Source organism: Nuphar pumila, chromosome 2 (assembly GCF_984573655.1).
Source record: "Nuphar pumila chromosome 2, dmNupPumi1.hap1.1, whole genome shotgun sequence".
Classification (NCBI taxonomy): Eukaryota; Viridiplantae; Streptophyta; class Magnoliopsida; order Nymphaeales; family Nymphaeaceae; genus Nuphar; species Nuphar pumila.
In genome coordinates, this window is record NC_143250.1 from 87,962,935 (window position 1) to 87,975,529 (window position 12,595).

At 39.0% G+C, this 12,595-nt stretch overlaps 1 protein-coding gene across 1 annotated transcript in view; it reads left to right on the top strand.

Annotated features, from left to right (window-relative positions):
* TAF2 (TBP-associated factor 2) overlaps window positions 1–12,595 on the top strand; it is a 62,563-nt gene that overhangs the window by 42,121 nt on the left and 7,847 nt on the right. The window contains exon 20 of the mRNA XM_089996103.1: window positions 5,654–5,743. Within this exon, the coding sequence (XP_089852229.1) occupies window positions 5,654–5,743 (90 nt within the window). The remainder of the gene's footprint in view (window positions 1–5,653; window positions 5,744–12,595) is intronic.

Genomic DNA, 12,595 nt, shown 5'->3' on the forward strand with positions numbered 1-12,595 from the left:
TTTCCAATGCTGCGAATTCATTGTTTGGAGGCAGGAATAGCATGGGATGCCAACAAAGCTCGTCAGATGTTGTGAGCAGAAGTGCCCCCTTTATAAAACAAGAGCGGCAGCAACAAACAGCCATCGACTGTTCCGTCTTTCATTCTCTCATCACTACCTGCAGGGATCCAACAAGGGGTGGGGAGAGGTGAAGAATCTGGAAGTCCTCGTCAGGGAATATGCAACTCTAAAGAGACCGAAGCTATCAAGGCCAAAATCAAAATCCAGCAAGGGGCGGGTCCCACTGCGCGGTCAGCTGTCAGCAGAATTTTTTTTTAAAAATTCCGTAGCCCATTTCACAGGGCAAATTTTAAAAAAAAAATCAAAAAATTAGACCAAAATGACCCTGGGTGCGGTCAACGCACCCAGGGTCGGGTTGACCGCATCTGCACCCGCAACGCGTCGCGTCGACGCGGGTGCGACACCTGTCTGGCTGAATCCCTGTGACATAGGTCAAATCCCAACCCGCTGCTTATAAACCGTAGAATCACTAAGTAATTCACCATCCATGTGCTTTAATTTACAGTTGGCTTCCATAGGAGTGTCCACTTGTTTTCTATCATCTACAAGTCTTGCTTTACTAATCAAATATGTTGGATACTTGTGTTGGGTCAACACATATCTTTGCATGGAGTATGCAACTTCAAGACCTAAAAAATATTTCAATTTTTCCAAGTCTTTCATCTCAAAATTTCAACAAAAAGAGTTTAGAGGAAGAAACAAATAGTCCATAAAGTAAAGATCTCTCTTCTTATGACCTTGCCCAATCCGCTTCTCGGACTAGAGATCCTGCACAAAGCAACAATTAGATGAGAAAGATATTTCACATCCATGGTCGGTAATTTGAGAAACCGAAAAAAAATTTAAATTTAGTTTGAGAACAACTTTAACTTTTGTAAAAAAAAAATGAAATTTTTTAGAATCTAATGTTATTATACTTTTAATTTTCAAAATGGTTCCATCGGCCATAGAAAAACAAGATAAATTGAAATTTGTGCATATATTGGATAAGACATTCTCATGGGGAGGCATATGGAAAGATGCTCTCGAATCTAGAATCCAAGAGTACGTACCGGGTGAGGATGCAAAGGTAATGACGACATCTGATGCAGAAGAAGTTGCTTTGAGAATTTGTTGAAGTGCCATGGATATTTGTCCGGGTGTGTCTTTAAGATCCTCTCTACTTTGCTTTCTTCCTTCTTGGGGATAGATTCTTTAATGGAAGCAACCTTATACTTGAATGTTCTATTTAACTTAGAGCCTATGTCACATAGACTCTTCTAACAAGGCACCACACCCGCACCTAGGTGGGTGCGACACTTGGACACAACATCCTTTGTGTTAGGTGAAGTCAACCACACTGAGGTCCATTTCTATCCAAAAGTAGATTCAGTTAACCCTAATCAAGTCCATTTTTATCTATATTATATATATAAATATATAAATGCATACAAATATACATAGTGTTAACTTAAAATTGTTAAAAATTATATATATATATATATATATATATATATATATATATATATATATATATATATATCCTCCCTGCACCCCTGCACCCAAGTTTTCTTAAAGTGTCGCATCGCCATATCCGCACCCGCACCTATGTGACATAGCTTAGGACAAATGGGTTTAATGTGGCCTGACTCATTACAATAATGATAAATAATCAATTTTCTTCCTTCACTATAATAATTATTATTATTATAGTTATTTTGCCTCCTAAAGTGTGGATGCTTATAGATCTTGACATGGTTGTCGAGTTTAGATACGACCAAGACTTCATCACAACTTTTACTCATACCAAGACGAGTTTCTTCTTGGATGATTTCGGCAATAGCATCTTCTAAAGGAATAGGAGTATATCTATGTTGGAGAGAAGATCTAACTTCTCAAATTCGGGACGAAGCCCAAATAGGAATTGAAAAAATCTCTTTTGTTCCATTTGTTTTTGCCTAAATTCCACATCTTCAATAGCAACCCACTTAAGCTCTAAGAGTGCTAGTTCATCCCATAGGGGCTATATGTCACACTGACTCTTCTAACGGGGCACTGCACCCAGGCGGGTGCGACACTTGGACACAACTTCCTTTGTGTTAGGTTAAGTCAACCACACTGAGGTCTATGTCACATGGGTGCGGGTGTGGGGGCGGGGGTACGCCACTTTCAAAAACCTTGGGTGCGGGGGTGCGGCACAGAATATGTGTGTGTGAGTAAAAAAAGTTTTTGCCCTTACTGGAGGGTTCGGGGGCTTCCCCCTCGGGCCCCGTTGCGCGTTCAGCGGGGGCCGCCCCCCCCCCCCGGAAGAAATTTTTTCTTGGGAGGGGCTAGGCCCCTCCTCTGAAATCAGAGGTATCTGGGTGGGGGGCTTGGCCCCTCCCCTGCCGGAAACTGGGAGGGGCTGGGCACCTCCCCTGAAATCAGAGGGAGCAGGGTGGGGGGCTTGGCCCCTCCCCTGCCGACCCAACAAGAGAGCGAGAGGGAGCAGGGCGGGCTCGGCCTCTCCCCTGCCGACTCAACGCGAGAGGGAGCAGGGAGGGAGGCTCGACCCCTCCCCTGCCGACCCAACAAGAGAGCGAGAGGGTACTTGAGACGAGGGAGAGGAGGAGGAGGTGGCGTCGGGCTCCACTGCGAGATGTCGGGAGGAGAGGGGGCGAGCGAGAGAGCGAAGCTGCGCGGGGGAGGATTAGGAAATTTTTTTTTGCCCTAATCCTCTTTCGCAGCCTATTTTGATCGGGCATCAAATTTTGTTTATGTTAAAAAATTGAACAAAAATGACCCTGGGTGCATTGACCACACCCAAAGTCTTGTTGATCGCACCGGGTGCCGCACCCGCGTCGCGTCGCAGGTTGTAGCACCTGCTTTGACGAGTCCTTGTGACTTAGACTGAGGTCCATTTCTATCCAAAAGTATATTCGGTTAACCCTAATCAAGTTCATTTTTATCTATATTATATATATAAATACATAAATGCACACAAATACATGTAGTCTTAACTTAAAGTTGTTAAAATTTATATATATATATATATATATATATATATATATATATATATATATATACATACACACTCCCTGCACCCCTACACCCAAGTTTTTTTAAAGTGCTGCATCCGCACCTGCACCCGCACCTATGTGACATAGCATAGGGGATTTAAAGCACTATAATAGTCTTGGATACTCATTTCACCTTGTTTTGTGGTAAAAAATATGCTCTTGCAAGAAATATGCTCTTGCAAGATCTTTTTGGGTATATATACCCTTCAAAAAAGAATTAAGCTTCAGTGGCTTTGCGAAATTTTGCAATGTTAGCACATACCTTAAGTTCGACGTTGTTCATGAACCATCTAAGAATTTTTGCTTGGTTCTCCTAATCTTCTACTTGTTTATGATGATCTTCAATAGCCTTAGTATGACCATCTCCTTTTAAGGCTTTCTCTTGACCTTCTAGTTTTGTAAGCTTGAGTTGGGGTTCAAGAATAGTGTCCATCACATAACCCCAAAGCTTTTTTCCTTTAAGATTGTTTTCCATGACGGAAACCTACGTCATGTAATTTTTACCATTGAGCTTGAAGGAGAGATCAATCGTGGTTTCCATGGCATGAGCAAGAGAGGGAGAAAGTGAAAAAGAGAGGATGATGTCACAAGCACAATCACTTGACGACGACCTTTCTCGTCCAAGAACACTATAGCTTTGATACCATGTAATGAAGTATGCGGAAGCACGAAAGCTCTAGTCGCTTAAGGCCGAGCTTATACATTGGGCTAAGGCTCAGACGAGTAAATGAGCTGAGCTTGATCAGTCGACTGAGCTCAATAAGGCTCGGTCAGCTCGAGCGGGGCATTTCCGCCCCACCCTGCCCATCCCTTTAGCCTAAACTCGAGTTAGGGTTTCCTTTTTTCCTCTCCTTCCTCGCCCTTTGTCACCTCTCCAACGCCCCTTGCCTCTAACCCCTCTGATGCTCCTTGCCCTCCCCGCCGGTGTGCCTTGTCTAGCTGGCGCTCTTCACCCCTTCGACGCAGAGCCTTCTCACCTGCAGCAGAGGAGATGAGAAGGGAGCGAGGCGATGTTCGATAGCCATGACCCATGAAGATGATGATCGAATCACTCGGCGAAGAGGGAGACGAACACGTGCGAAGCAAGTGAAAGGATGGATTATCTTCTTCTTCCCCTTTTGGAGAGAGAGATGTAATGAAATATGTAGAATAACAAAACAATAGCCACTAAGGGCTTGCAAGATCATAACGCAAAGTGCACATGCATATACATAAGTCCAACTAAGGGACAATACAAGAGCACAAAGGCACAATACAAGCACTAACTGCATACAAGACATTAAAGTAGTAAATTAAATAACACAAAACATAAAACAATATTCATCTTATTGAGCATAAATGCTTAAGAGAAGCATAAAATGGGGATAAGAGGTCCTTTATATATAAAAAGGAAGAGCCAAAGGGGCGCTCCCATAGAGTCGTTGGGATGCTTCTAATGACTCTAAGGTCTTAAGACCTTAATACTCTTGCTCTTTCGGATAAAGACAACATAAAATAAGAAATAAAGAAAAAAGGAAAATATGTTCCTTGAGGACGGAACCTATTACAAAAGGAAAAAATGAAAATGCCCCTACAGGATATTTACCTATTACAGTGATAAATAAATACATATATAACGTATATATACATCATATATATTATAATGATAAAATATACTAAGAGAGTATACATATAATGTATGTATACATTATATATATATATATATATATATATATATTACATACATACATCTTAACGAGAGAGAGAGAGAGAGAGAGAGAGAGAGAGAGAGAGAGAGAGAGAGAGAGAGAGAGAGAGATGCTTGGTAATATGGACCGAGCCCGGGCGAGCGTGGTTCATTAAGCTCAAAACGAGTCAAGCTCGGCTCGATATTCGGCATGAGCCGAGCATGAACACTAGAGGTTCGAGCTCGGGCCGAGCCTGTACAAGTGTGTATTTGGGTGAGCCGATCTTGTACATGCTAAGCTCAGCTCGAGCTCGGCTCTTGTGCATCTTTAAGTGTAATAATGCTTCAGATGTTTAGTTAGGCTTGTGCGCCAAAGAACAAACAAAACAATGTGTATATTTACCTTCGCCTTTGTAGGAAGACACCTTGTGAATTGTGCTAGTTCTCTAGATTTCAAACACATTATTTGTGAAGATAAAAAGATGTGCTAATGTCATAAATTTGCTTTACCTCAAAACCATCCTTATCAGTTGCAGATTATGGGTAGATTATATAAAGTTATAAACTGTCAATGTAATTAGATTCTATACCTTAGCGGTTTTCTGATAAACCATTTTTCAAACTTCTATCATGTGATTTTGAGTTGGAGGGAAATATCAGTTCTGTATTCTGTGATTTATTAAGTGTGATGCTGGAATTTCAGGCCTTTTCTAACCAGGATATACTTAGTGTATAATACTTGCTTTTTCATCTGTAAAATTATTCTGCTTTTTATACACTTATTTCTACTTAGCAACTGGTTAACTTTTTTTTTGTCAAATTACGAGATGGTAAATGTGCGATTTTTGCCTTTTACATAGATTTGATTTTCTTTTTCATACATTTTCAGTACAATGATAACAGTGGAAATCCATACTCTGATGTCTACTGGCTAGCTGCGCTAGTGCAGACTGTTGGTGAGCTTGAATTTGGTCAGCAGGTCGGTGTCAGCCTTCCTTGTGCTTTAGATGCTATTGTAAAAAAATTGCATTTTATCTGCTGTTTCAAATGTTTATTTCAAGCATTGCCTTTTATGATGCTTCTTTTTGTTTAGTAGAATGAAAGTTATAAATTGTTTCATTTACTGTCCTCTATTATTTTTCCCTTTTATTATGAATGGAGGCATGCTTTTTCGTCTGATATTCATTCATTTATTATTTTGTATTTGTACCTTGCTTCTGATAAAAATTAAAGTAAGTTTGCTGCAACAACAATTTTGTATGATCATTGAAGGAAACAGTCATTTTTTCTGTTTCTTGTGGGTTTTCTTGAAAAATTCTTGACAGGTTAGAATGACTAGTAGATGCAGGTAATTTTGCAGGCAGAAAAATGTGCCACAAGATGAAGCCAAGTATAATAGTTGGGAGTGCCAATGGTTTAGTAGACAGATTTGTGACTTATTCACATTCAACCTTATTTAAAAAAAATTTGTTTGCATGAGTATCTTCTTTCATAGTTTCTGTTGGGTGAAGCTCTAAATGTTCTATTACTTTCAGAGAAGACTTATGGTCCCTTTTTCATTCCAAAGTAAACATTTGTGTAGGGCTTTCCAAAAAGATCTAAACTTCAGGGGTCTAGGGAAACTGTTAGGGTCGATGTTAGAAGTATTGAACTGAGGCGAAGTGTCGTACCCTCCATGAAGCGAAGCATACATATCGAGGCATTGAAGCGCAAATATCACATCCACTAACAATGCACAACAAGAAAAACATGCAAATATGCAATAAAACATAAAATAAACAAGTAGCCAAACATTTTACCATAAAGAACTTGCAAGATTAGAAAACTTTCCAAAAGAGAAAAGCATGTGGTGCACACACACACACACACACACACACACACCTGGACATGCATAGAGATGACAAATATTCTGTAACGACCATAATTGACCCTCAAAAAATTGGAATTTTTTTTTAAACTATTGCGGAAAACCTCCAAAGGACCAGGGGCACATCATAGATTTAATATATTCATTCCATTTATCATTTCAAGTATAGAGCCAATTAAAAGTAATAAATTGAACTTCATTTATTTAATCAATAAGTCAAAAGTTCTAAATTTAAAACCAATTTCATCTAATCCTTCTCACCAGTCAGAACCCAGGTCACCGAGTCACAAAGCCTCGAGTCCTTCAGCTGGCCAGTCTCATGCTCAAGGTAGTTCCTAGTTATAACTTAACCAATTTGTGTTTTAATTACTGGGTTGCACACTTGGTCTTCGACCAATATTAGGAATTCTCACTTAATGTCGGGACATCAATAAAAATCCTCAACCATTGCCGCCACTTTCTTGGTATAACAATAATTACAGCTGAGTCAACAACACCACCCTCAGGCAAAGTAGCTGAAAGCTCTCTAAAACCGAGGTCAGGAACGTGAACTTTACATTGGGTTCTTGGGGACAACAATTGCATACGGAGTTTTAGTATTCTCACGGTCCTCCACGATCGTCGTTCAAGATTCTCACACTATAAAAGGGACATCAAAGAAGAACATTATTACATTGTTTTGGTCTCTTTTACCATTTTAATCAATTACAAGTTTTTTACACAAGAGCAATTATGCAAATCTGCATGCAATAACAATTTCGGGCCCTTGCCCTAACAATTCAACAACGTAATTTAATTTTGTAAAACCAATAATTTTCAGAAATTATTTTGCAATGCATAAATAGTTTCAATAGCACATGAGCAACACATGCTCCTTGCCTACATAGGCTCCACAATGGTTCACGTACAACCACTAACAATATCTCAAAGTTATTCATGCCATTGCAAAATTTCAGTGAACATAAAACACACGCAAATGCACAAATTTATGTTCACAGTGCACATTCACAACACAAAAAGAGAACACACATTTCACCAAGAACGTACACATGTATATAAAAAGCTTGCAGACTTATTTATTTATGATAAGATTTATGCACGTGATTAGCAGACTGCAAACTATCTACTTATGATCAGATTTATGCATATGATCAGCAAACATGCAAACGATCTACTTAAGATCAGATTTATGCATGTGATTGGTAAGCTGCAAACTATTTATTTATAATCAAATCTATGCATGTGATTAGCAAACATGCAAACGATTTACTTATAATCAAATCTATGCATACGATCAACAAACATGCAAACGATCTACTTATGATCAGATCTATTCATATGATCATCAACCACGAAAACTATCTATTTGTGATTAGATTCATGTACATGATCGGCTGACCGCCTCCATAGCTACTTATGATCAAGGTCATGCTTACGATCAATTGACAATAAAATATCTATACTTATGTTCAGATTTATGCACATGATCTATTGACAGTAAAGTACATATACTTATGTTCAGATTCATGCACATGATCTGCTGATAGTAAAATAGATATACTTATGTTCAAATTCATACACATGATCTGCCGATGTAACGGCTCCAAAATCTCGGACTTATAACTTTTTAGGAAAATTTTAAAAGCCCTGTAAACATTCTTTTATCAGAGTTTTAAATAATAATTCAACGAAAAATGGTATTTTTGAAATAAAAAGTCAACTTGCCTTGGGCGCATTACTTGCAAAACCTTTCCTTTACACAACAAATTTAAAACTTGTGTATTCAAGACCAAATAGATTAAAAAATACACTTTTAATAATTTAGAGTTTATACAAAAGAGAAATTTTCCAGAAAATCCTTATGCAAAATTAAAAAAATGTCCTCAGAAACGAAACGTCAGGGAAAGAGTTTCATCTTGATACCAAGTTGTAACACCCCAAAATTTTGGCTAAATAAATACGTAAGCAGTGCACGAGGTACGAAACCATACCTTGACTAAATAAATGCATAAGCAATGCACGAGGTACGAAACCGTACCTCAACCAAATAAATGCCTAAGAAATGCATGAGGTACGAAATCATATCTCATTCAAATAAATGCGTAAGCAGTAGCCTGTGTACATGATAGTGTGGCAGCAAAGCAAATGACATAAAGCAATGCATGATATGTGAAACTACATAAAATAAATGCGTTAGCAGAAGCCTGTGCACGTAAAAAGCACGACGGCAAAGTAAATGACATAAAGCAATGCTCGATATATGAAACCACATGTCGAGCTAAATAAATGCATAAGCAGAAGCCTGTGCACGTAAAAAGCGTGGCGGAAAAGTAAATGACATAAAAGAAAAAGGACAAGGAACGTAAAACTGCGTCATTGAATTAAATGCATATACGAATATATATATTATTCATACATAGATGATGTAAAACCCAGCTCAAAGAAAGAGAGTGGGAGGCAGGAGGTCGGCGATCTCCTGCCGGCACCCTCATAGGGAAGACCGAGAGAAGAGGGAGGGCGAGGTAGGAGGTCGGCAACCTCTTGCCGACACCCTCTCAGAGTGAACAAACCGAGAGAAGAGGGAGGGCGAGGCAGGAGGTCGGCAACCTCCTGCCGCCGCCCACACAGAGAGAACAAATCGAGAGAAGAGGGAGGGCGAGGCGGAGAGAAGAGAGGGCAGGGAGAAGGGGGAAACAATCGGGGAGAGGGAAAAAATACGGGGAGGGGTATTTTCCCTTTTTCGTAAAAGGGAGACCCCCCTTGTGTTTAAATAGAAAAAACAAATTTTTTTCTCTCAGCTGGGTTTTACAACTGACAGTAAAGTACATATACTTATGTTCAGATTCATACGCATGATCTGCTAACAATAAAGTACATATACTTATGTTTAGATTCATACACATGATCTGCTGACAAAAAAGTACTTATTACTTATGTTCATCATTAGATTCATGTACATAATCGATTAAGTCAGATTCATGTATGTAATCAACTAACAACAAAATATATATTAGTATGGTTAGATTCATGTACATAATCGATTGACAGAAAATGATATATGTTTATGGTCAGATTCATGTACATGATCGACTAACAACAAAACATATATGTGTATTGTTAGATTCATGTACATAATCGACTAACAACAAAATATATATGTGTATAGTCAGAGTCATGTACATAATCGACTAATTCCCGACGAATCTCTTTTTTTTCTCTTCGAAATGAATTTGTTGATTGAGTTTTGCAAACATAGAAACCCTTTGCAAATTCTGCTAAATTTCAGAATTGGTAGGTTCTTACCTGAGGCTATGTTTGATTAAACCCGACCTTGGGAAGCCAACATTGGGCCTCTGACTAGCAAGTGAAGTTTTTGGAGAATCAAATCAAAGCCTCTTATTCAAGTATGAATAGACATACCCATTTAAATCAAGTGTCAAAGATTGTTGTTGCTACTAAGAAGTCCAATTCTGTGTTGGGCCTGAATCCTTGCATTATTAAAAGAATGGGTGAGAGAGATTCCCTCACCGTTAACAAGAAGACAAAAGGGGTAGGGGGAAAAAGGCACCGACCTTCTCCTCCTCTCTTTATAATGTCTATTTTGTCTTAGTTTATTGTCATGTAATAGGTCAAACAAGGTATTGGCCTTTCTTTTATAGTCTTAGCCTTGCAACTGAGGTGCTTGCCTCGCCTTGGCTCGTGCTCTTAAGGCGAGATGTGGGCCTCATGAGTTAAGGCACACACTTCATATCAGTGTACGCTTCTATGCCGCACCTCAAGGCATGCATCACCTTGCCTCTGAGGTGCACGCTTCACGCCTTGAGGTGGAAGTACCTAACAACATTGGTTAGGGTGCTATAGAGTCAACTATATTGTTGGCTTTGCATGTATTCTGGGCCTTGTGCTCTATCGATCCCTTTTTTTTGTGAAATTTAGGTGAGAAAAATATTGCACTTCTCAATGTTAACTGAAAGTTGCTGTTGATCTGAACAATGGCACTTTATTCCTTGGCCTCTGCCTGTATTGGGCGACAATCTCGGTCCTTTCTGTCAGTCTTGGTTTACTAGAACCCGTGGGATGGGGAGCGGATCAGGTCATGCTGAACATGAGCGTTTTTGCTCATGCGGACATCGTGGCCGTCTGTTTGCATTTTGGATGAATGCCATGTGGTTTTGTTGACTTTTGAGCTTTTTAAAATGCAAATCGGATGGCCACAATGTCAGCATGAGCAAAAACGCTCATGTTCAGCATGACCTGATCCGCTTCCCGTGGGATGAGGCTACCCCCCTGCAGCTAACCACTGGCAAGGCTCTTACAAGTGTGATCACACTTGTTTTTTGTGACATGACAACGTGAAAAAGATGCAGAAGCCAGACATCAAATGACTATAAAAAGCAGTAAGCCCAATTTGTGTCATTAATAGCTTTTAAGGGACAATGTAATTAAAGTGTCTAGCCTTTGACCTTTGATCAACTCAGACCTGGTCATACTGCTTCTCTTTCTAAAGCTATTGATATCACTTTTGTTATTTTGTCTACCTGGTTTAATATGTTTATTTTCAACTCTTTCTTCATGATGATAAAGTCCTCTATTGAAATTAGGAAATAAGAGAAGAATCTTGTGGTTGTGAGGTGGTCAATATTGCACACTTAGTGGTTATTGTGTAACTTTGAGTGGTCAAGCGATTCATTCGTTTTCAAAAAGTGGGCATAATGTGGAAATACAGACCATATGAGAGTATGTTGAAATTTTGGTTGACATCACTAACTGCTTCCAAATTGTTTTATTGATTCTTTAGTAAATACATTGATTCTATCAATGCTATGTAATGATTTTGGTGATAGTAGCTGCTGCCAAATTGTCTTACTTGATTCTTTAGTATATACAATCGTTCTATCAATGCTGTTTAATGATTTTGTGAATAGTAGATGTGGTATTGATGTTAAATTGTATCTCTCTCTCTCTCTATATATATATATATATATGCTTATTGTTTGCATATGTATATATATACATTAATATGTATATATATAATTCTTGATGTAATAAGTAAAACCCATTAGGGGTATTTTAGTTATTTTCCCTTATGCAATTAGTTGTGTTCATTAGGAGCACTTTAGGTTTTTATTATTTTTTATAATTTAATCTTTTTATCAAGGGCATTATAGTCTTTATAATGCTCTTGAAATAAAGCTTTTGGGAATGCTCCCAACAACTATATTTTTAGCTTTTGGGAAGTGCCCCAACAACTATATTTTTAGTTGGGAGAAGTTTAGTTGTTGGGAGCACTTCTCAGTGACTCTTTTTTGCTTCCTTTTGTGTATAAATAGGGGGTGTAACCATGGTTGCCAGGTAAGGAAGTAGGAGCGGGAAGCGATACGGGAAGCGAGGCACTTTCAAAATTTTAGGAAGCGGAAAGCGTGGGACCACTTAGGAGCGAATCAGGAATCGTCTCGGAAGCGAACGGAAAGCGACCTAGGAAATGAGGGGGGAGCGAAAAATAAATACAATAAAAAATACAAAAAAATTAAAAAAATGTGGGAAGCGAGGGGGAAGCGCGTGGGAAGCATGATGGGAAGTGTGCTTCCCATTAAAAAAGGGCGCTTCCCCGCGCGTTTCGGACATGCGTCCCCACTTACCTAGGCGCTTCTGGTAACTCTGGGTGTAACCCTTCTTGTAAGCTTGTTCTCAAGCATTCTCTTAATAAGATCCTTTATTTTTTATGTTTGTGTTTGGTCTATAAGTGGCTTATGTGATTGTAATCTTGTGTTGACCCATAAGAGGTCCTTGTGCCATTTGCTATTGTGTTCTTGTATGCCCATAAGAGGCCCTCCCTTGTATTACTTTTCCCATTTCATTACATGGTATTACAACATTATTGCTCTTGAGTTATAACATGTACATGAAGATCAAGAAGATGATTGTGAGATTGGTGGAACATTAGTTCATTAGTTCGTTGCATCG